Source organism: Oxyura jamaicensis, chromosome 21 (assembly GCF_011077185.1).
Source record: "Oxyura jamaicensis isolate SHBP4307 breed ruddy duck chromosome 21, BPBGC_Ojam_1.0, whole genome shotgun sequence".
NCBI classification, from domain to species: domain Eukaryota; kingdom Metazoa; phylum Chordata; class Aves; order Anseriformes; family Anatidae; genus Oxyura; species Oxyura jamaicensis.
Window position 1 is genome coordinate 5,498,900 of NC_048913.1, and position 21,716 is coordinate 5,520,615.

At 46.9% G+C, this 21,716-nt stretch overlaps 3 protein-coding genes across 5 annotated transcripts; 1 reads left to right on the forward strand and 2 right to left on the reverse strand.

Annotated features, from left to right (window-relative positions):
- Window positions 1–5,742: 5,742 nt before the first annotated feature.
- FBXO2 (F-box protein 2) lies at window positions 5,743–11,172 on the reverse strand. Its single transcript, XM_035344465.1, has 6 exons — window positions 11,005–11,172; window positions 9,341–9,616; window positions 8,524–8,650; window positions 8,323–8,418; window positions 7,786–7,921; window positions 5,743–7,366 (listed from the first exon to the last, which is right to left on the reverse strand). Exons 2-6 carry the CDS (start codon window positions 9,588–9,590, stop codon window positions 7,232–7,234), a joined length of 744 nt encoding a protein of 247 aa, XP_035200356.1. The 5' UTR covers window positions 9,591–9,616; window positions 11,005–11,172; the 3' UTR covers window positions 5,743–7,231.
- A 95-nt stretch (window positions 11,173–11,267) lies between these two features.
- LOC118177077 (F-box only protein 6-like) lies at window positions 11,268–15,424 on the forward strand. Of its 2 annotated transcripts, XM_035344464.1 has the most exons (6): window positions 11,268–11,285; window positions 11,422–11,743; window positions 12,381–12,507; window positions 13,227–13,322; window positions 13,650–13,785; window positions 14,474–15,424. In XM_035344464.1, exons 2-6 carry the CDS (start codon window positions 11,485–11,487, stop codon window positions 14,618–14,620), a joined length of 765 nt encoding a protein of 254 aa, XP_035200355.1. In that variant the 5' UTR covers window positions 11,268–11,285; window positions 11,422–11,484; the 3' UTR covers window positions 14,621–15,424. The 2 variants fall into 2 exon arrangements, with proteins under 2 accessions (XP_035200355.1, XP_035200354.1); XM_035344463.1 differs by lacking the exon at window positions 11,268–11,285 and having other exon boundaries at window positions 11,395–11,743.
- A 451-nt stretch (window positions 15,425–15,875) lies between these two features.
- On the reverse strand, window positions 15,876–21,652 carry MAD2L2 (mitotic arrest deficient 2 like 2). Of its 2 annotated transcripts, none has more exons than XM_035344467.1 (9): window positions 21,429–21,652; window positions 19,769–19,820; window positions 19,424–19,542; window positions 18,911–18,982; window positions 17,967–18,067; window positions 17,749–17,843; window positions 17,560–17,633; window positions 16,552–16,644; window positions 15,876–16,386 (listed from the first exon to the last, which is right to left on the reverse strand). In XM_035344467.1, the coding sequence occupies exons 2-9, from the start codon at window positions 19,806–19,808 to the stop codon at window positions 16,345–16,347; spliced, it is 636 nt and encodes a 211-aa protein (XP_035200358.1). In that variant the 5' UTR covers window positions 19,809–19,820; window positions 21,429–21,652; the 3' UTR covers window positions 15,876–16,344. The 2 variants fall into 2 exon arrangements, with proteins under 2 accessions (XP_035200358.1, XP_035200357.1); XM_035344466.1 differs by having other exon boundaries at window positions 21,440–21,588.
- Window positions 21,653–21,716: the final 64 nt, after the last annotated feature.

Below are 21,716 nucleotides of genomic sequence, written 5' to 3' on the forward strand. Positions count from 1 at the left end.
CAACCTGGTGTGAAAATAAGAAGTATTTTCTCCAAGTAAATCATCCACAAATTCACTCAATGCCTCTTATTTCTTGCTTATGAATTCTCTCCCTGGCAGGATGCGGGGAGCTGTCGCAAGCTGGCAGGGATGGGCAGCTCCCAGCTGAACCCCGCGGTTGGAGCGGGGCACTGAGCTGAACACGGCCACTCTTCCTCTGGGCATGCTGCTGTGGGTTTCTGTTCTTACCTGGACTCTTCCCAGCTAGAAGTAGGATTTGCTTCTGGTTTTGGGATGCACCACTACCCTTCAGTGCCACGACTGGCACACCTTGCCTTGTGCCCCATGGGCTGGCGGGGGCTGAGGGCTCCCATACAGCAGTGCAGGTTCCCTGCAGGGGGTTTTCCCAAGCAATGTGCCTTGCAGTGCTAAAGTTCTTCATCTGATCCCATAGTCACTGCTTGTGCCAAGCCTTCCTGTGTTTTCCTGCGAAACTAATGACATTAGACCCTTTTCCTACAATTCCTCCTTGTCTACGGATTTGTTTCCTGCCAGGGACAGGACAGATGGGAAGAGGCAGGGAGGAAGAGGCAGGAAAAAAATCTCCTTGCTTGTCATCCTGGCAACAAGATGGGTAGAAGGTGGCTCTGCCGTGTTCCAGTCAAGTACCTGAGACTGCATCAGAGATTTAGCTTGGATAACGGAGCTGAAGCATGTTGGCACAGTGAAAGACGAGATTTGCAGAGAGGGTAAAGCCTTCGTAGCTGAAATGCTCTGGGAAGGGAGCAGGTGAATGTCAGGAGCGATGTACAGATGGGGGGCATATCCTATAGGCAGGAGAAAAGGACTAGGCAAGCCTGTGTTTTGTGGCTGTTTGTGTGTGGGGTGCTTTTGTTTTTAAAGCATCTCCGTCCTGTGCAAATTGGCAAGGAAGCAGCAAGGCAGGAGTCTCTGCGTGGTGAACTGAGGCTCTGTGCTGTATTCATCTGTCCAGGCAGAGTTATCGCTCCAATAAGCAGGGCTCCTCCACCGGCACCTAGATGCTATCTGATTGTATTTGTCTAAAACGAGAGAGACTTCACAATAATCCTGCTGGCAATTAATTGGCTTTTGTTCAGCAAGAGTGAACAAGATCTCATCTTAATCTGCTTCATTATTTCTCCTTGTATAGCAGAGTCAACACAAGATTAGGTTTAATTTACAAAAAAATGCAAAGTCATTACTCATATCTGGATCGGGATTTTATCTGCTTCATTTTGCAATGCTTCATGTGTCAATATTAACGAGAGGAGCTGCACGCTGTGTGGTGAGGTGGAAATGGCACCACTTGACTTCAGGACCTTTTGGAAGGATCGCAAGTAGCAGAGCTTTGATATCAGCCCTCCTCTATCCCTCATCTCCTGCCCTTCCTCAGAGGGGAAGCTGCTTGCTTAGGAAAACTAGTGTCTTTCTGCAGGGCAGTGGACTTGGAGTTGGTGCTGTTGGCTCTTGCGTCCTGACTCTTTGTGCAACAGCAGCCTGGGGTGTGCGTCTGGAAGAGAGCTTTGGGAAGCCAAAAGGAAATGTTTGGGGTCCATGAGACAGGGTGGCTGAATTGATGGGTTCTGAAGTGTACTTGTACGATAAATATTATATATGTGAGTGCTCATACAACCCTCCCATTAGCCATGCTCCCCTTCCACCCAGTCCTCTCCAGGCAGCTGGCTCACAGAGCAGTCTGCAGCATGGTGAGCATCCCCTGGTCTCCCAAAGACACCACCTGCTCCTGCAACATGCTCGGCGGGAGGTGTCTCCTTGCTGACGCTTGCTCCCCACCCTGGGTAGTGCTGAGCTTCTGCTGCAGTGGGATGTGCTCCCCCATGATCCATCAATGCAACGAGCTCACTTGTGACTTTATTGTGGCCTCTCCGCCTTTCTGGGCGCACTGATTGCACTGCAGTTAATGGCTCTGCACAGATAGCAGCTCCAGATGAGTTGCTCTAAGTGCCTGCAAGGGAGGTTAGCCAAGGGCATGTGTAATGTAGCTGGGACTCTCCTCTTGTTAGGGAGGGCTGTGGAACTTGGCAGGTGAGGAAGGTAGCGAAGTGGCTGCAGGTGCCTGGGCACAGGGTGGATGGGAGCAGTCCCACTGCTCCGGGTGTGATTCTGCTGATTCTTGTGGGCTGGGTTAAGGTAAGAAGATGCTGTGCAAGGAAAGGAATGTTACTGATGTAGGTGATGGTTTTAGTAAATCAATGTCTTAGGATGGGGTTGGAGGAGCTGTGCTGCTTCTGATGGAATTTAAAAGCTAGGCTGTGTCCAAGAAAACTTTCCCTGATCTCCAATTAGAGTGTTACGGCTTAAAAGATGGCTTGCATCCAAAACAACTGTGCAGTGGGTGTTGCTTGCCCAAGAGGCAGCTGTGCTTCCAGGATGCACGGGGTGTGGGTGCCCCAGGTGGCAGAGATGAGCGTCAGGGGCTGGCAAAGCTGCTCTGCAAACCACGACAGCGGGTATTTAAACAGGACAGGAAAACACCAATTTGAGTCTAAGCTGCAGCCAGAAGAGATGAGGAAGAGTGGTCAGAAACAAGTCCCCAGACATAACGCTTACCGGGGAACGCTTGCGCTTCAATATTCTGCATCTCTCGGCACGGACTCGCCGAGCAGGAGCCAGAAGCACCCGAGGCCGGGGTGGCTCCCGGCTCGCTGCCTGCAGCCCGAGTGCCCTCTGCTGTCCCTGCAGCTCCGCGGCCCCGGCAGCGAGCCCTGTCCGGGGGCACAGGTGAGGGCTGGTGGCCACGGGGGGGGGGAGTTTGGACATCGACCGTGCCTGGACAGGTAACAGGGCTGTGGCCGGAGTGCTGTCCTCTTGATGCTGTCAGCTGGCTGGGAGGAGGAGGTAAGAGCAGTCCGGTTGCTCTGCTGCAGTCTTTCCTTCCATGAAACAAAGCTCTAGTTCTCAAAAAATAAAATAAAAGAGGGAGGGTGATCCACACCTTGTTTGGCTGTATCTGGCTTAATGTTCCAATGGCATTTCTCCCCTGGGCAGCAATATTAATTACACTTTCTAGGCTGCTCTGGTTTGTCTGGGTGCTCCTTGCTGTGTGTGCAGGCTGCTCTGCATGGAAGTGCTCAGCTCTCGTGCAGCTGTCTCATGCAGTAGTGATGTTTTCCAGCCTCCACGAGGCTTTTCCCAGTTGAACTCATTACGACTGTTACCTCTCTAATTCCAAAGCATGCCTCCCCTGTAGGAAAGCATCATTAGGCCCTTTATTCCTGACAGCACTGAAGAGGCCAGGCCCTAAGGACATCAGGAGAACCCAGCTGGATGGAAGGAGAAGCAGGCATCAGGTCAGCCCAGTCCCAAGGCTGCTCACCTGTGACCCCTCTTGCTCCCCAAGGTACCTGCATGTTGTGGGACAGCCATGAAGGAGAGGGAATGGCCACGTGTGGGCTGCAGAGGGGGACGTGAGCCCAGGGGCTGGGGGCTGGTGTTTGCCAGTTCTTAGAGGAACTCTGCTCCTGACAGGTGTGTGGGCCAAATCAAGGATAAGCCACTGGCTTTCCCTCCCATTTGGGACCGTACTTCTCTGCTTGATGCCCTGCTATCCTGGCTTTCAGGAACTGCCATTCACAGCCTCTACAAAGTGTTTGATTTAGGAGGAATCAATCTCCTAAATTATCCTCCCTTTTAAACTGGCTAGAACAGCTGGGCTGCAAGCAACAGGGAGTTGTTTTTCTCCTCCTCCCCCCATCTTCAAATGGTTTTTTGAATGTCTGGTGGGGGAGCAAACTCCTCCATCTGTCTGCAACCTCCCCAGGTGGGTAATAATAGATGCTTCATGTAGAAAAATTCAATTAGACTTGACAAGAGATCTATGTTAGTGCTTCCTTGCCAGGGCCCCATCTTGCTGTGTTCTGTTCCTCTGCTAGAGACCGACTGTGGAAGCTATTGTGGAAAAAGGAGGAGGGGGGACAAAAAAACCAACATGTTAAAAAAAAAAGAAATCAACCACCTTTTTGAAGTATAATGGCATTTATAGCCAGGACTGGCTGGGGTGGGCTTTGTAAAAAAGAAAATTGCAGAAGGTTCTTGAATAACTGCAGCCACCAAGACGTAATTGGCTAGGCAGGATGTCAGACACCACACATGGGAGGAATGCCAGCTGCTGAGAGCAGGAAGGGACCCTGTGGAGTGCTGCATCTAGGGCTTTTCTTAACGTCTCTGAGGGGCGGAGGTGTGTTCATGTGTCTTGGCAAAATATGAGTAGTTGGCACCTTTAAACCTTCACCAATTTCCATCATCCAGGTGTTTTGTTCCAATCGGGGGGCTTCAGAGGGCATTTCCATTCTTTATTTTGTGTAGCTCACTACTAAGCACAGCAATGAGCTACCCCAGAGATGGCTGTGGTGCACTGTGGGCTTGATGTGCAGAGGAAATATGAGCACATTGAACAGCTCTGGTTGCCATGCTCGGGACTGGGGGGAGAGCTTTTGCTGTGTGTATGTTTGTTTGTTTTTTCTTCTTAAGCTTCAACATGAATGTTCCAGCAACTCTTGGTTTTGTATCTAATACTCAGATTTCTAAATATTTTGCATCTGGCTGATGAAAACATCTGTTATAAATTAATTTCTGCACAGACCTCTTCTGTCTGTATGGCATGCGACATGTCTGCATTGGTAATAAGTGGTCCCAAAAGCTACTGATAGTGTCACACAGGTGTTTGCTCATATTGGCACAATGGGAAGCAGAAGGAACCCCCTTTGGTCGCTGAATTGCGCAGCCCTTTAGTGGCTGAGGGCGTTAATACATTTAAACTGTTTTGTCAGTTTTTGCAGAGCTCTCTGGAGCAGAAGTAGCTGTTCTCCTTAGTGAAGCTGTGAGACATCGAATGTTGTGGAAAGTACATCTTGGAGATGGGTGGGAAGGTCAGGGCAGCTCTGCAGGATGCCCCTAACAGTCAGTGTGAACATCAGGTCTGCTGGCATGGGGAGGGAAAGCCCCCAGCAGCTGCATTCATTGTAACGTTGCTGCTGGGGAGGCTGTGGGTGTTTAGTAGTTCAGCCTAGGTAAGCCTAAAGTGGGGACCATGGTCCCATCCTGTATTTACAAGGGCCACAATATCTGAAGGCTTAATCCTGGGGTTTATCCTGAGTGTAAGATGGTGGCTTAGGAAAGGTTCAGTTTAACAGTTGCATCAAGAGCATCAAGACCTGGTGTATTGATCCCATTGCTGTACTGATTCCTTAGGGACGGACCAGGGTCTTGTTTCTTCCGTGGAACAGGTCTCTGGCAGTGAGCTGAATATTAACTAGAAATTTGGTCGTCTGCACTAAAGGCTGTGCTGAATAAAACTGCATTGTGTGTCAGTGTGCAGAGGTAATGGAAAGGAAGGAACTGAACCGGTTCTACTCTCTTGGGTCAGAACCACAGCTGAGGTCACAGTCAAGCTGCAGATGACCTGAAGGGTGTGGGTCAGGGATGGATGTTGTAGGAGCCTTTCTGAACCTCCTCCATGCCTTGCATGAATTCCCATTACCTTTAGAGCACATCCCTGACCACAGCTGCTCTGCAGAACCATTGCCCATCAAGTGCTTCTGACAGGTTCGAGTTGCTGGGGTAGGGAACGAAGCATGTACCTTTTCCCAGGAGGCTCGTGTTATTATACTATATGTAAAGCCTCCTGTTTTTTGGATGGGACTAGTTGACACCTGACTCCACTGGAGAGAGAAAAAGCATGCTTAAGCACAAGAAAACAAATACCCAGTACACAAAGGAAGATCCACATACAACTGTGTCATTTTTTTTATTATTACATCTGCCTGAACTCTGGCTTGGCACAACTGTGGTTTGGAAGGCTAGTGTGCCCGAGGCATCTGGGTGCAGCAGTGCAGAAAGCCTGATGAAGCAGAATGCACACAAAGTGACTAGCTCAGAAGTCACTGTCTTTGGCTACAGTTAGTACCAGTACGCTGCACTTGTACCGGTGCGCTTTGCTGCCAGGTGGCATCTAAGTATGTGCTCTGCCTGGGCAGGCCAGGAAGAGAAAACAGATGGACATAAAAATGGAAGCACCTAGCTCTGGGCAACGTCTGAGGATGCTTTTCTGAGGGGACTGACTAGAAGGGACAGGCTTGGCTCAGGGAAGCTATGTTTCTGTTCACGATGGTGGCTCAGCCCTGAGCGATACCGAGAGGCACTGGTGGGCGTATGTACAAAGTGCTGTCTTGGTGAGCATATGGAGTGAAGGCAGGCATGTACTTCTTGCAGACACTGTTAGCAGGCAGGAAGAACTGAGATCAAGCAGAGTTAATGACAGCTTTCTGTGTGAAGAATATTCTGTGAATCTCCTGCCTGAAAAAGCCCCACTAGATTTGCATGAAGCATGCAGAGGCCAGGAAGGAGTAGACACATTTTCTTTTCACTTGTTCCTGGGCCCCTTCTGCAATTTGCTTGTGAGACATTTCCCCAAGTCCTCATCTTTCTCACAGCAATTATTCTCAGTTGCTGTTTGAGAGCCAAATGAAGCTCCACAGTGAACACCAGAGTGCTTTCAGTTCCCAACACTTTCCCTGATAAATAGATGCTGGGAAAGTTGTAATAGAGAAGGATCCAATCCCTATTGTTTGGCATTATCATCTCTCATAATTAAAATAGGGAGCAGCACTTAGCAGCCAAGCTAGAGCTCATCTAAGGCAGGCCATAGCATCTATCACTTACAAATGGGAGAAGCTACGATCCTCACCACAGGCCATGGAAGTAGTTGGTGATAGAGTTGTGACAGGGCTCTGGCTCTCCTGGTCTGTTCTCAGCACAGACACAATGTCTATGCTTTTTTTTATTTTATTTTTTCCCCCTTTTGAACTTTCTGAAAATATGCCCAGAGTCATCCTTAGAGTTAACAGTGCTCAAGTCTGGGAAGGAGGCCTGAGAGTATCTAGTGCAGGCTGGGTGTTCGTGGCTGAGGTGATACCTCTCAGGAGAGCAGCAAGGTCTGCTTCTCAGTAAGGATTTTTAGGTAATCTTATGTGCAGCAAAGAACATCAGTGCAAACATGAGGCTGTCTAATGTGGTTTCACCCATCTGTTCCTATTCTTTGCATAGTCCTCTTGAGGAGAGATGGATGGTGGCCCCTGGCATCTGGCACGCACATTCATACAGGAGTTGTATGCTCTACAGCCTGGAAGCAGCACCATGCAGAAGCCATCCAAAGCCCGTGGGATGGCCTGAGGGAAGTCAGCTCTGGCAAGCAGGCCACAGTTCAGCTTGGCTATGGTTCCACCGTGACGCTGCTGTTAGTAACACGTACACCATACCATCCCTTCCAGAACAGTGTGTCCTGGCCACCATGCTCAAAGCAGACAAAGCGGACCCCAGGACCATAGTTGGAAAAGGTGTGCGAGATCTTTAGGGTGAGAGAAACAAAACAGTTGTTGGTAAGTGTCAAACCACCACGAACCTACTCCCCAGTGCACAGGGCCTTCAACCCCACCTGCCCCAGCCGTACCTACCAGCCTGGGTAACCGTGGGAAAGGAGTTACTCGGAGTGCTTTGCCCAGGCTCTGTTCCACAAAGGCCACTGAACTTCTCCCAGATGGAGAAAATCCTACATACTTGTAGTGATGGCTCAGCAAGCTTCCAGGTTTTATCTAAGATACTTTTGAAGCATAATTCCTCTGCTCAGTCAGAGTCATGGCTCCACAGAACTTACAACAAAGCCTTCTCCTCCCCCAGGGTTAACTACTCCCTGCATGAGTTCGCTTGAAAATACTCCTTGTTCATGCAGGTTGGGTGTCACCTGCTGAAACTACAGCTGTCACTCACCTCAGTCCAGTTGGCATCATTGTCCTGTGGGATGGCAATAGTCTCAGTCTTGTACTCAGCCAGCACATCCTCGTTCTCTGAGAGCAGCTTCACATAGAGCTCATAAAGGCAGCCAGCATCACTGCGTCCTGCGTACCTGCAAGAGACCCAAGCTGCCAGCCTTGTCTCTGTGAACTTCACAAAGAGCTAAGAAGTAGTTGTGTCCTGTTGAATGTCAGCAATGTTGGCTTCAAACCAAGGTCCCAGGAACCTGAGGAGATTGGTAGAGGTAGAAGACTGTAACAGTTCTTACCCCAAATCACCACCTGCCCTTATTCCCGAAAGGAACCTGGACTTTAGATGTCATGGGTGCCAACGGCTTGAAGCCTGTGGAGGCTGCCAGTGATAGCCAAGATCTAGCCCTGTCCTACAACTAGAATGACACCAAAAGGGATGCAGTGGGGTGAGAACAAGGTTTTTAAGGCCCAGTGCAGGTATATGCCCTCCCTGCTCTTCCTTGACTTTCTGCTGGCCTTCTAGGGCATCTTTGCTACTTACCAGTCTTTCACCACAACTTTAGGCTGGGTTGTATCCATCAGCTCTTCCCAGTAGCCCTCAGCTCTAAGGTCAATGACCTGAGACTTCCGACACCACCTGAAACACCAAAATGTTAATTGATTAAAAAAAAAAAAACCTCTCCTGAGGCTAGGGGAAGCAAAATTGTACCCTTCCCTGAATAAGAGGAGAAAGCAGCCTTACTCATAAGATGTAACAAAGTATTTATGAACTCCTTCACTAGGGAATTCTTTTCCGAAGTCTCCAGGGAGCTCTTCAATTTTCCAGCCATCACCTCCATTATGCACTTCTCCCCAGTGCTGCAAGTCTTCTGTAAATGGTAGAGAAGAGATAATCTGTTTGGTCATAGTTCCTGTGGGCCTGGGGAATCTGACCATTTCCCACTGGGACCTTCCTGTAGCTTGTGACAGATGTGTTGCTACATGTAGTGCTAGTTTTATATGCGGATCGTGGAGATGTTTAAGTAGAGTTCTGGCAAAAACACTTAGTTTGGTTGAACATCAGTAAACTTTAACATTACCCAACAAAATGGCTATGTATATGTGGGCTTATTTAAGAAAATAATACAGTGAAATGACTTCGGCGTTCTGTTGTCCCAGCACTTTCATGTCCTATTATAGAAGCAGTCTGGGGAAAGATGATAACTTCTTTATTTCATTTTTGTTAACAAATAACCATCATATACTAAATTCCTTGTTTTCTGTTCTTTCTAGTGATATTTTTAAAACTTCAAGGAACATTGTTGATACATAGTTAAATAGTTAACCTATATATCTTACATAATATGTCAAATAGAGCTCTTTACAAAGGCTGATTTTGACAGGAGGCCACCTTGCCCATTAAGTTAATTGACTGCATGCATTAAGTGATATGGGTTTTGAGTAAGAAGAAAATGCTGCAACCTGATGGCAACTAAGATCTATGTTAAAGACTGGAGATGCCCAGTTCCTAATGACCGGCCTTCTCTTCAATACTGGGGCTTGTTATGCTTGTCTCTCACCTTCACCACACGGGTTTTTGATGAGATTTCTCCTTTTCTTACTCAGGAAGTAGAAGGTTTGCCAATTCTCTGCGTTCTCCTCTGATTCTGTTCCAGTGAGGCCTTCCTGCTGACACTTCAGGATCCAGAGAGCAGCTCCATCGACCAGGTTCTTCCACTGGCAGCAGACCAGGCGGCATGCCAACACCAAATCCACTGCAGGTATGGAAGCCAGGATTCTGATCAGGACTGCTTCAGGGAGGGACTCCATCCTTAGGTCAGGCTGGATGGAGCTTTCTGAGAGAGGAGGAAAGGGGTAGTGACACAAGGGACCACCAGAAATGGGGTCTCTTGCCCCCAGTAATGCCAAGCACTGAGGTGTTAGGGAAAATAATAATCTCTATCTGAAAGGCAGGTGCAGCATGATTTTGGGGGTATTCTTAACCTAAAGGCATCTGGACCCCTACCATTATTACCCTGAAGCATGTGGGTAGATTAATATTTTGTTGTAAGTGAAGACCTTAGTTAAATCTATCCATGAAATGCAACTACTTGACATATACAGCTGTCCACAACTTCAGTGTCCTAGACTGGAATCACTCCTTACCAAAATCTCCACTTCTTAAAAAAAATCAGCTCTCAGTAGTGACCTCCTCTGAGGAGGGAATGCTGCAGGCATCTGGGTTTGTTCTGCCTTTTTAAGAACCTCATTGATGAAAAAAATGCTGCAGAGCAGTACTTAAATATCAGCGGTGAGCATCTTGCCAAGCACTTGCAGTGGTTGTTGGTTCTATATCTGGAAGGCCTCCCCTCAAGGGGCTGGCACTTAATGTCCTTAGTCATAAGCCTGTATAAAGCACAGGTCTGAGCATAAAATAACTGCATTATTTTCAGTTAAGCTTCCTTTTTGTATGGTCTTAGTAATTGAGGTAAAAGCACGTGCTTCCTACTTATTTGCTGATTCTGCCCCTTGACTCTCAATGGCTCTCTGCTACCTGGGCTTTAGGGCCAGGCGCTGCAGAAATAAGGAAAGATGAGTGTGCAGGTTCAGAGCTCCATATCATTGGTGTGGGATGCGCTGTGACTCTGCTTTTAGCTCAGCTGAGTCCTGATGCTGGGAAGCTGTTGAGTCTGCAGTGAGTTGCACAGAGCCAGGCTCCTCAGGAGTGAATCATTAAGCCTATGAAAGCGTTATTAACAACGCAGCTGAAATATCCTGACAGTGCTACTTGATGAAATACGGGCAGTGCCAAATCTGGCAAGGAAGGGAAGAAATAGAAAGTCACTACTGTAACAGCATCCTAAATCTAGGTGCTCTAGAGGCAGAGCTATCTTCTCTATCTGCATTGCAGCCATCAGAGGGGAAAGTGTCATTTAAAACTCGCTGGCTTTTACGGGCAGAGAACTGGGGTTCTCCTATTTCCCCCTTTCTAGCCCTCTACTGCAATCCTGAAGGACAAAACACGCTTAAAACCCAACATCACAAGCATGCTGGCTAAATCCCCTGCAGGAATTTCCCGTGCCTCGCCTGCTGCCTTGTACCAGAGCAGCCCCTCTCTCCTCGCGTAGCCCTCTGTAAGGGCGAAGTCCCCGGCGGGCTCTCCTTTTTCCCGTCCCTATTCCCCGGGTGAAGCAGCGCCCCTCACCATTCCCCTCCGCTCCCCACAGCGCCCAGCGGCTCCTACCTCAGGCGGTGCGGGGCCGGGCCGGGCTCCCTTCATAAAGCGCCGAACAGCGCTGCCCCCGCCTCCTGGCTCCCTCCTCAGGGCCGGCGGCTGCCCGCCGTCCTGGGCTGAGGGCAGGTGCCGGGTGCTGGATGCCGCAGCCCGGCGCGGGGAGGCGGTGAAGGCCCGGCACGGCCCCACCTCCCCTCCCGGCTGCCCGCCCCGCGCTCCGCCCGCTGCGGAAGGGCGGCCGCCGCCTCACATCCGCGTCCGGAGGAGGCCGGCGGGCGGGCCGAGCCCAGGTGGGGCCGGGAGGGGGCGGGTGAGGAGCGGTGGGGCTGGGGGCGCTGCCCTGGGCAGGGCTGCGGGGCTCTGGGTTGAGCCCCGCGGCCTGGGGAGGTGTGACCGGTACGCCGGTAACCGGTTCCTATGCTGCAGGTGCCTGGAAGGCTTCCATCGCCTGCGCTCGCAATCCTTCGTCGCAGAGGCGGTGGGTCGGTGATGGCGACCATCTGCGAGCTCCCCGAGGACGTCCTGGTGGAGCTGCTTTCGCTGCTCCCAGCCCGGGACCTGATCCACGGCTGCAGGCTGGTCTGCTCGCAGTGGCGGTACGTGGTGGACCTGACCACCCTGTGGAAAAGGAAGTGCCAGCGCGAAGGGTTCTACATTCAGGCTTTGGACAGAAGCATCTCCGACTGGAAGATCTTCTATATGCTGTGCTATTTGAAGAAAAACTTAATCAAAAATCCCCGTGCTGAAGGTTGGTTTAACTACTTAGAGCAGAGGGTTAAAATCATTTCCCAGAAGTCAGAATGAGTCAGTATCCTGCATTACTCAACTGCTGCTGGTGGTGTAGGGCTGTCCCGCCTCTGATGGGTGCGTCCTGGGTCAGATCCACAAGTAAATAGTGAAACTATCATGGACAAGTAAAGAATGGGTAAATACACATCTGTGACAAACCAGAAAAAAACTCTGTGAGTCACTAAGGCCTCAGCACTGTGGACACTGACTGGCAAGTATGATACAGCAATAAAAGTGTCAGCCTAATAGACTAGTCAGGCAGCTGGGTCTTTTTGCTCAAGATGCAGCTAAAATGACTGCAGTTACTCTATTTCATTATTGACTTTGAGTTTCTGATTCGGGCAAAAAGTTGCTACTAATTGTCATGGCTGCTGACAGCCACAACAAACTAACGACTACATAGTGACAGAGGTCACTTTTAGCTGTAGGAAAGATACAGCATGCCTGACTATTAATCAAAGTAGATTCTTGGTATTTTTCTGTAGCTGACTTTTTAATGCAAGCAGGGATAGTGTACAAAACAAAAATGAGAGCTAGGGCCTCAGATTAATGTTTTTTTTGTTTGTTTGTTTTTTTTGTTTGTTTGTTTTTTTAAGAGAGCTTTAAGCACTGGAAACTTGATAAGAATGAGGGAGATAGATGGAAGATTGAGGATCTGCCTGGACCTCTTGGAAGAGATATACCAGACCCAGAAGTACACAAATACTTTGTCACTTCATTTGGGTAAGAACTGTATTCCTGTGATCTGGTGCTGGAAGAAAGCTGTTTCTTCCTCTGTCTACAAAAGCACTGTGGTTGGAGGACTTGAAGCAGGTCACTGAACCTTGACCCATCTATAGGAAAATGATGGCAATTTCAACCTTTTGTACTAGTTATTCTAAAACTACATATTTGGCATACCGCTGAGGAATTACTTAATCATAATATGTGCTAAATTTCTCTGTCCCTACCAGGAATTTCCTGTAACTTTTTCTATGGTCATTATCATTTGGGATCCCCGCTTCTCTTCCACCCAATGTGGTGGGCGGAGGTTAAGGTTTGGTGAACTGATCAGATGCACTTACCTCACAAGGTCAAACATCTTAAACCCCTAAGGGTGCCTGGTGCATTTGTCACACTAACAGCTTCCAATAAAAGCTGTCAATAGTGGAGGATTTACTGCTTTTACAAACTGTAAGCAGTAGTTTTGTCTTAACAACATATGCTATACAAGCACAGAAACTCTTCTTAATCCAGTTTATTTCTTTTTACATGGAGGTGAAGCTAACCGGTTTACTTCCTTGCTGGTTCTGTCTTTGAAAAAAGTCATGCCTTAGCCATGTCAGCCTTGTGGGCATTTGAGGTCTGGGTAAGCTTTTAGCAAAAGCAAAGGTGTAACGGAAACCATGGATGTTGAGAGCGGTGTGTTCTGTGAAGTTGCAACACTTTTATTTCTGTTGCAGGCCATGCTTTAAGTCTCAACTTATTACCCTGAAGAAGGAAGGATACTGGAACGAGCTGATGGATGAGAAACGGCCTGAAATCATAGTCAAGGACTGGTAAGTGTGTGCACTGAAATTGTGCATAGAATTTTTGCCATTGTGACCTAGATGTAAGCTGGGCCTCTGAAGCTTTTCATGCTATGTTGTTTATCCTTTGGGATCTTTAAGTCTTGAGTAAGGCATAGGCTAAATCTAGGTTTATGCAGTGGGGTATAAGAAGATGATTATCCTGTGAATAGAAAGTTAACGGGAAGTTTTAGAACTCCTCCGTAACCATGGGTATGACATTCCTTTCCTCGATCCACTTTGGAGACTCTTTCTGAAGGCTAAGGAAAATTGAATGCTGTGTACACAACCCTTCTTCATTACTCCCTGCCTCTTTAGGTATGCTGCCAGATTTGACTGTGGGTGTCGTTATGAACTTAGAGTGAGGCTGCTTTCTGAAGACTACATCGTGCTTGCGGAGTTCCATCCTGAGCCAGTGGTTATAGAGCAGTGGAGCGATGCAGCGTGGAAAGAGGTAAGCAGCAGCTCTCCAGACAGTAGCTTTACATCAGGCTTGAGACATGCATCTTTCAAACCTTACCTGGCTAAAAGTCACAAGTGGCCCTGCTTTCTCTGCTCTTCAGCCTCTTCTAACTCAAGATAAAATGTAAATAAGTTCTTGCTGTTGAAAGATCGAGGTTGAGTTTGTAGGTGTGTGAAGTTTCCTAAAGAGTATCCCCTCTACGTTTCTGTGCTGTTTCAACTTGGTCTCTTCAAGTGTTTGTTTTTCACTTAAGCTTTTGTCTTAAGTTAACTGAGTTATAGGAGCATAGCTCTTATTTGTATTGAAACTAAAAACTTAATTTTAAAAGCTACTGCTTGGATATAAGTATTGCAAACACTAATTTTCCTAAATTGCTAAACATGTTGAGCTTGGTTTGAATGGCTGTAGATTCCCCTTATGTTGTTCCTTAAACGACAAATGCTGTACCCAAGAATCGAGCTTAACATTGTTTGACTTAGCCTTCTGCCCTTTAATCATCTAAATAAGGCTTTTTATTTTTTCCTCCCTCAAAAAGGGGTATGATGCACTTTCATTAAAAGATATTTTGGAATGAGCCCTTCCTGAGACCAAGGCTTCCTTTCCTCACCATAATTGTCCTAGTTTGCAGGTCAGTGCTGGTTTATTTAGGCTAAATAACAAGCATTTTCTTTCTCTACAGATGTCTCACACCTTCAGCAATTATCCAGCTGGAGTACGTTACATCTGGTTTCAACATGGAGGCCAAGACACTCAATTCTGGGCAGGATGGTATGGGATCAGAGTGACAAACAGCAGCATCACCATTGGACCCCAGACATCGTCATAAAGGCACAATATAAGTGTTCTTTTTTACCTCAGGATTGTAACCAGGTGGTCTCAGGTGCACTTATTTGTCTGTACTCTCTGGGTGAATGTCCTGGCTTTGTTTTGCACAGTTGATCGGGAATACAAGCAGCTAGCACTCCTTGTTCACAGCAGACCTTCTGCAGGCCCAGCCCTTTGGAAGGACTTCTTCATCTGTCCTCCTGCACCATGGATGTTATGGCAATTTCTAGTGCCCTTCCGTAGGAGGAAGACTAGGACAATTAAATATGACAACTACATTTAGTTAATAGTGTTTGGCTGTAGCACCAGGACATAGTGATCTTAAATGGAAACGCTTTCCTGTTTTTGCAGCTTATGAAAGATACGGCTAAAAATGTATCCATTCAGATTATTAATCCTTTTTCTGAAAGGCTCTGCTACAGACAGACTTATTTAGTATTTTATTTTCCTGTTTAATTATGTATATAAATATGTATCTTTGATATCAGACCTACAGCATAAGGAAACTGTCAGGCCATTTTCATAAATATTGTGATGCTGATACCCAATTCCTGATACCCAATTCCTTATTTTTTGTAAGTATATATGATCAAAATGGTACATGCCTTCCCCGTCCAATACAGTCCATCATTGTTTGAATAAACAGAGAAAAAGGAGGTAAGGAATCCCTTAAGGTGGATACCTTATAACTTTAAGTGCCTTTTGATTGTGCTGTGCTTTCTCCATATTACCTTTGTACGGAGTACTTGGTTTGTACGGAACAGTCTAACCCTATATAAAACATTCAAGCAGCAAACAACCTGGATATGCGGTGTTCTTGTACTTTGTATTTGGAGGAGGCAGGGAGGTGCTCTGCTGGCTTTTAGCAAATTACCTGCCCAGCAAACTCAACTTAAATGCCATGAACCATCCCTTCCACCCCTGTATAAGCAGAGACAATACTAAGGCCCTCTTCCATCCCATTGATAAGAGTAGGATAGCGTGTTGTTTTTTTTTCCTTTTCCGCTGTCTGTTAAGAGCAGGACATTTGACAAGTGTCCTTGCTGGAGAAACAAATTCCAACATGCTACTAACGCCACTCATAGGTGAAGGTTCTCCGTGATTGTACAGCCTTTCATAGGAACGGATAGATTCCAGTTATGTCCTAGAGGAGGTATGGAAAAGTGGTGGAAGCTCCATATAGAATTCAAACCTCCATACAAAATTAAAATAGTTCTCCGGTAGAGGGAAGGTTGGTATAGACAGAACTCAGCCTATTTCAGCTGGGATAAAATTTGATATTTATTGAAGACTACTTGGGACAGTCACAGTGGACAAACGCTACATAAGGCCTCACTCACCCTTGGTATAAGACCATTGCTCTAGTGGAGTATACAACAGATCCCTGTATATCACTATTAATGTGCAATGGAGATGCCCTATTTAAGGCAAGAACTGGATTCATACAAAGCACTGACTGCACACTGCAGTCAGCTGTATCCTGCGCCCAGGGATTCACTGTAATGAAACCTATACTCACTCTCACACACGAGCGTACATGGGAACAGGCTCTGGCTCCACATTCCAAGTCAGTTCTATATACAGCGGTAAGAGCACTTGAAATAAAGAGGCAGCAGCTGCTCTACATTCATCCAGAAGGCCAGCTGAAGAGACTGGGTTATCAAGGTATGGTTTGTGAGAGATCTTGCTCCACTGGAAGATTGGATGAGGCTTGAAGGAATGGAATCAGGTGCCTTTGTGGGCTCGTTCTTCGACATACAGCTGCATCTGGAAGAGAGAAACAGGTGTCAGTTCTGTTTGATAGGTAGGTGGAGAAAAGTCTGCAACAGGCTAAAGAGTTTGTACCTTCTCCCAGGTTCCCTATTTTAATATGAAAAGTTTTCTGATTACATCCAGCTTCAGCCACCTCTTGGGCCAGAATGATCTGCTCACCTTCAAGATATCAGATGTCATAGTTTTCAGTGGAATAAGCCGGGGGTCATGCATGTGCACATCTTGTTCATCAGCAAGGATCCATGGGAAATCCTAGGGGCAGGACAACAAGTAAGTGAGAGCTCCAGTGACTGAGGGAAGAAACAAACAGTAATGCTGAAGGTAATTCTTCATACACTTTAAAAGTTTTTGCTACTATGCTTGGCCCTAAGGCCCAGAATATCACTATTTTCAGTTAGAGCCTAAAACTACACTATTAACCCGTTATACTTATCTACATTGAGCTTGCACTTCATATATTTATTACATCAGCATTTAATTGCAACTCCAAAATGTTCAGGGCATTGATTTCTGTCTTACCTTGCAAATGCAAAGGCTGTCCTGCTATAACATCAGTTCCAGTTACTAAGCACTATAGAGCAGAATTTGGAAAAAAAGATATATATTTCACATGCCTTATATATTGTGCCTTAAGACATAAAATAACTTGCCTCTGGAGGGAAAAAAAAGTTTCCCTGTTTTCCTAAGTAAGGATACACATAAAAAAATATACCTTGCTTTAAGATGTGCTCTACACAACCTTTTCCTGCAAGGTAAATGTATTTGTGCACCCGAAAACCGCAATTTTAATGTTAGCTTTCCTTGCTAGCTATTGCTAGTAACTGGCCATCTACACATGGTTGATGTGGGATGAGGGTTTTTTTTTTGTTACTTCGAGCGTTTATGTTGTACATTAGAGTACTTTAAGTGACTGAGCTGGCATTATGCAGTAAATAGTGTTACAGTCTAAATCAGACATCAAAGCGGCTACAACCTAAACTGCAGCTGGTGCATGGTAAATGTCACTTCACCACTGAAAACTCTTTAATGCATTCAAAACAAAGTTGTGAAGTGCATCACAAAATTAGCAATCTAGCACCCCTTAACCTTAGCGATAAGAAAATTCTTCAATTTCCATTCTTTGCTCTGCAGTTTGCTCGCACACAGGCAGCCAGTGCTATCACTCACTTTTATCACCTGGATCTTCTCCATGTTCCGCGTGGCAGCCTCCCGTGTGTGAACCAGAACTGTGAAGGTACAACCTGCAAGAAAAACAGCAGGCTCCAGAGCAGGGGAAAACCAACAGCAGCTCGGATACTACTCATAATCAACTCAAGTTGAGCAATCCATGCTCTTAGGCTGTATGGACCTGTCTACCTGGGGGATTGTTGTCAAGCACGGCATCGCACACACTGATCTTCAGGATGAAGGCACGCAGTAATTGCTCCACGTGGGACAGCAAGGACTCCGAACTGTTGAGGAGACAGCAATTGTTACTGGCATACAGCAAACTACTGAGGCCTGATACTGCTTCCAGAACACCTCTACAGATGCAGGGGTTGAATGTCATGAGCAAACACTAACGGAAACGTTACCTAATGGAAAGGAGAGGTGGCTGGGTGATCTCGAAGACAAATCTCTCCACTGGGTGGTGCTCTTTATCCAGGATTACAACTACAACTTTCTCCACATCATTCTGCAAGAATAAATATGGTTAGAAAAACCACTTACTTAAAACAAGCTTTCTTCTGTCCCCTTTATCTACTTCTGATAAAGTGGCAGTATGTTCACCTGCTGTGGAGCAGCACTAGCAGTTATCCAAACCTTGAGCGGTGTCAAATGACACTAGCTTATTAGAAAATGTATTTTTGCAAAGCTATTTTTCTATGGATGTTAAACTGATAGCTTATCTCAAAGTCATAGGGAGATGAAATTCACTAAATAGTGCTTTGGAACAAAGGAGGAAGTGCGCAGTCATCTCATTGCATCATTCAGCAATGGACAATGTAAAACTGTCCTATTTCTAGTCTCTAAACGTAGTATGATGTCTGTAAAGAGCAGAGAATGCAAACCCTACCAGCATTTTATATCCTGAAATGTTTGATATAGTCATATCTTTCTCTCACAAAACCTAGACTTCAAACCTACCTCTGCTTTCCGGCTTGCAGCCCAGCATTCAAACTATTCTTCTGCCAGATGGGTGCTTAAACCTAACATTCTGCTTTCAGATACATTTACGTTAATGTGTAGGATGATGCAACTGAAAATATAGAAATGGAACCTCATGTTTATGTATTAGATGCAACTAAATGCCAGCATTCAGCAGCAAGACAGCGCCTTAACTACAAGGAAAGGTTATGGATGTTATTCTTATTTTTCTTAATTCCTTTATAAGCCAGCATATTGTATATGGTAACTATGTAATAAAAGCTTTGCAATTAAGGCAGAATTTGTTTTCTTATTTTGTATCAAAACCCCCTGCAGTACAAAAACCCCTTGCAGTACATTGGGCCAGCCCAGGTCTTTGGTATGATCTCACCTTCTCAAGCAGTGGCTTTACACAGTGCAATGTGTCTTGGATGTACTGATTCAGCTCTGGGTGGCAGGACATCTGTAGCAAACAGAGTGAGGAGTCAGAGCTGTGTTCTGATATGAGCCAGGCCACTGCTAAACAGGAAGACTTAAACATAAGAGCGCTCCAGTCACACGTGATTTTTTCACGACTAACTTGCCAATTTAAACCACTCATTCTTTCATGGAAGGGTTAATGAGCTGAAGCAGATCACTGAACACACAGTTATATTACTCCCAATACTCTTGCTAGCTTGGAAGCTCCTACACAGCATGCACCATATACTGCAGCATACCACTTAAAACTGAACCATTTCATAGGAAGCACGCTTTCATGTTACGTCACTGCACATAGCAGGGGAAGCATTCTACTGTTATCTGTTAAAACAAACTTTAGAAGTGATTTAGTTTGGTGAGCATTAACTGACTGCTTCTATTTCGCTTATCTACATGGCTGTCATCTTCCAGGAAAATCTCCTACCTGGACAGGTACATTGTATTTTTTCCTCTTCTGAAAGATGCCAATAGGGTAAACTTCTCTGACATACAAGATAAGGTGAACGGCCACTTCTAGAAATTCTGAAAGAACATCTGCAACAACTGAAAAACAGAAGTAATGCTGAAGGTTGCAGAGCACTAGGAATTTTACTATTTTTTTAATTCATAGCAAAATTTTAAAGATATTTTTCCCTGTGTGAATTTCATCTCCTACCAAGCTGGAGGAAAGTTAGGGCTAGAACAATCTTCCAGCACCAATCCCATAAGCTCACATGCCAAAAAGAAATCCTGCGAGCACACCAGCTTGCAGCATAACACAACACATTACCTTGCCCAAAATTAAGGTCCTGTCGTGTCAGCGTGGTCATCTTGCCCAGAACCTGAAAGGCAGCACAGAAAGAGCATTTATCCCCTGTCTTATAAGTAAGACTTATCCAGTCTTACTACAGTCAGCTCATGGAGCCATCCGATTCCATGGTGCCACTGAGCTCAGGCCAACAAACTGCCCCCTACGTTCAGAAACAAGCACAGAAACACTGCTCTGACAAATCCAAAGGCCCGCTGTGAAAGATTTGAGCCCCCTTTATGACCAGCAACATGTAGTCAAAAATCCCCAGCAGGGCAAAAAAAATGAAGACGGCATCTTTGGTGTGTTCTAGTTTACAGCTCAAATTAATAGTTACGCATAACTTTATTTCTGATCTTTCTTTTTAATCATGTTTTACTTTAAAAATCTGACCTGTTCACAGCTTTTCACTGTCTCCCTCCCTTTTTGACACAGTTAATGGAGGATTTAAGATTCCTAAGACTTAGCCAAGTTTAGACAACCACTTCTTAGTAGCACAAGGAATACTAATTATTTAAAAGCCACATAAATGTTCTACTAACATATTAGAATGTACCCGTTTTCTAGGCTCTGTATCCTATTATAGCACAAGATCTCAGTTTTATGGGTTTATTCTCACACCACCACAAAATATTCCTTGTTCAGGCCAGGATCTGCACATTCCATCTACCCAACCCAGGTACCCATCCGCTATCCACCAACAACAGCTCCAGAGCCTCTCTCAAATCCCAAGGAATACAAACCCTGCACAGCCATATAATTAATTTGGAATTTGTCCTGCAGAAATTTGTGACAATTTGTGACAAGGGCAGCACATCAGTAGCCAAATAGAATATCATGTACCAAGAATCAATCAGCAGATGTTGGGGCTCAACTTGCCAACAGTTTGCTACGTACTGCAGTCAGGACCTTACATGTTTTAGGCTATAATGCATATAATATCATAAATTTTAGTGTGTTTCATTATTTTATTCATTCTCCATGCATGCAAACCCTAACGTACTCTAATCAGTAACTGATCGGAGCAATGCTGCACTTATCAGACTTGCACATATTCCTTTCAATGTTTTCCCTGTCAATGTATTTCCTTTCTTCATGGGGTCACTTCCCAGTAAAAGCAGTCCCACTTCCCCAGCATAACGCAGAGCACTGAGAGGTGGCTACAGCAAGCAAGGAGCAGGCACTAGGCTGCCTGCACGTCCTTCGTGATGCTTTCTGGGAGCCAGCAATCCCTTAGAGAAGAGATTTGGAAAAGAAAAGCGCAGCCCAGGAGGCAGGAACATCGTGTAATTGGCGATCTGTCATCTTGACAGAGGTGTCCTTTACGCAGGCTCCTGCACCAGCCCAGGGAAATGAGCACAGGCCTCCCGAATCAGGCTGCACCGCGCCCTGCCCCTTTCATGGCTTCAGAGGAGAGAAAGGAGAACCCCAAAGGAGCCTTCCTCTCCTCCTCCTCCTCCCCGGCTCTGTACCGACCGGCCCCGAGGAGGACAAAGCCTCAGTGCAGGCACGGCTACCGGGGGCGCCCCGGTCTCGCCCTTTCCGAGCGCAGCCTTCACACCTGCCTTTATTCCTGCCTCCCCGCGCCCACGGGGCGAGGTGCCGCCGCTCCTTCCCGCCGCAGGGCTCCCGATCCCCCCACCGGACTCCCACCGGGCTCCCACCCGCCCGTTCCGCGCCGAGGAACCGCCGGTGCCCGCCAGCCGCGTGCCGTACCGTGCCCGGCGGAGGGGAGCGCGGTGCCGGTCAGCCCCGTGCCGCTCCGTACCGCTCCGTGCCGTGCCCGGCCGAGGGGCGCCCGGTGCCCTCCCGCACCGGGCCCGGCCCCGCCGCTGCCCGGTTCCCGCCGCCCGCCCCCGCCCGGTGCCCAGCGCTGCCGGCCGCGCGGCGGCGCGCGCCTGTGACGTCACGCGGCGGGCAGGTGGCGCGC

Coding starts and splice junctions, on each gene's coding strand:
- FBXO2 (XM_035344465.1), bottom strand. CDS start 9,590: ATGGAGTCCCTCCCTGAAGCAGTCCTGATCAGAATCCTGGCTTCCATA. Junction 8,651..9,340: donor CAAAAACCCGTGTGGTGAAG/GTGAGAGACAAG, acceptor TACCATTTACAG/AAGACTTGCAGCACTGGGGA. Junction 7,922..8,322: donor AAAGTTGTGGTGAAAGACTG/GTAAGTAGCAAA, acceptor GGTCTCTTGCAG/GTACGCAGGACGCAGTGATG.
- LOC118177077 (XM_035344463.1), top strand. CDS start 11,413: ATGCTGCAGGTGCCTGGAAGGCTTCCATCGCCTGCGCTCGCAATCCTT. Junction 11,744..12,380: donor CAAAAATCCCCGTGCTGAAG/GTTGGTTTAACT, acceptor TGTTTTTTTAAG/AGAGCTTTAAGCACTGGAAA. Junction 12,508..13,226: donor TACTTTGTCACTTCATTTGG/GTAAGAACTGTA, acceptor TTTCTGTTGCAG/GCCATGCTTTAAGTCTCAAC.
- MAD2L2 (XM_035344467.1), bottom strand. CDS start 19,808: ATGACCACGCTGACACGACAGGACCTTAATTTTGGGCAAG. Junction 18,983..19,423: donor AATACAATGTACCTGTCCAG/GTAGGAGATTTT, acceptor TGTTTGCTACAG/ATGTCCTGCCACCCAGAGCT. Junction 16,387..16,551: donor TGACATCTGATATCTTGAAG/GTGAGCAGATCA, acceptor TCTCTCTTCCAG/ATGCAGCTGTATGTCGAAGA.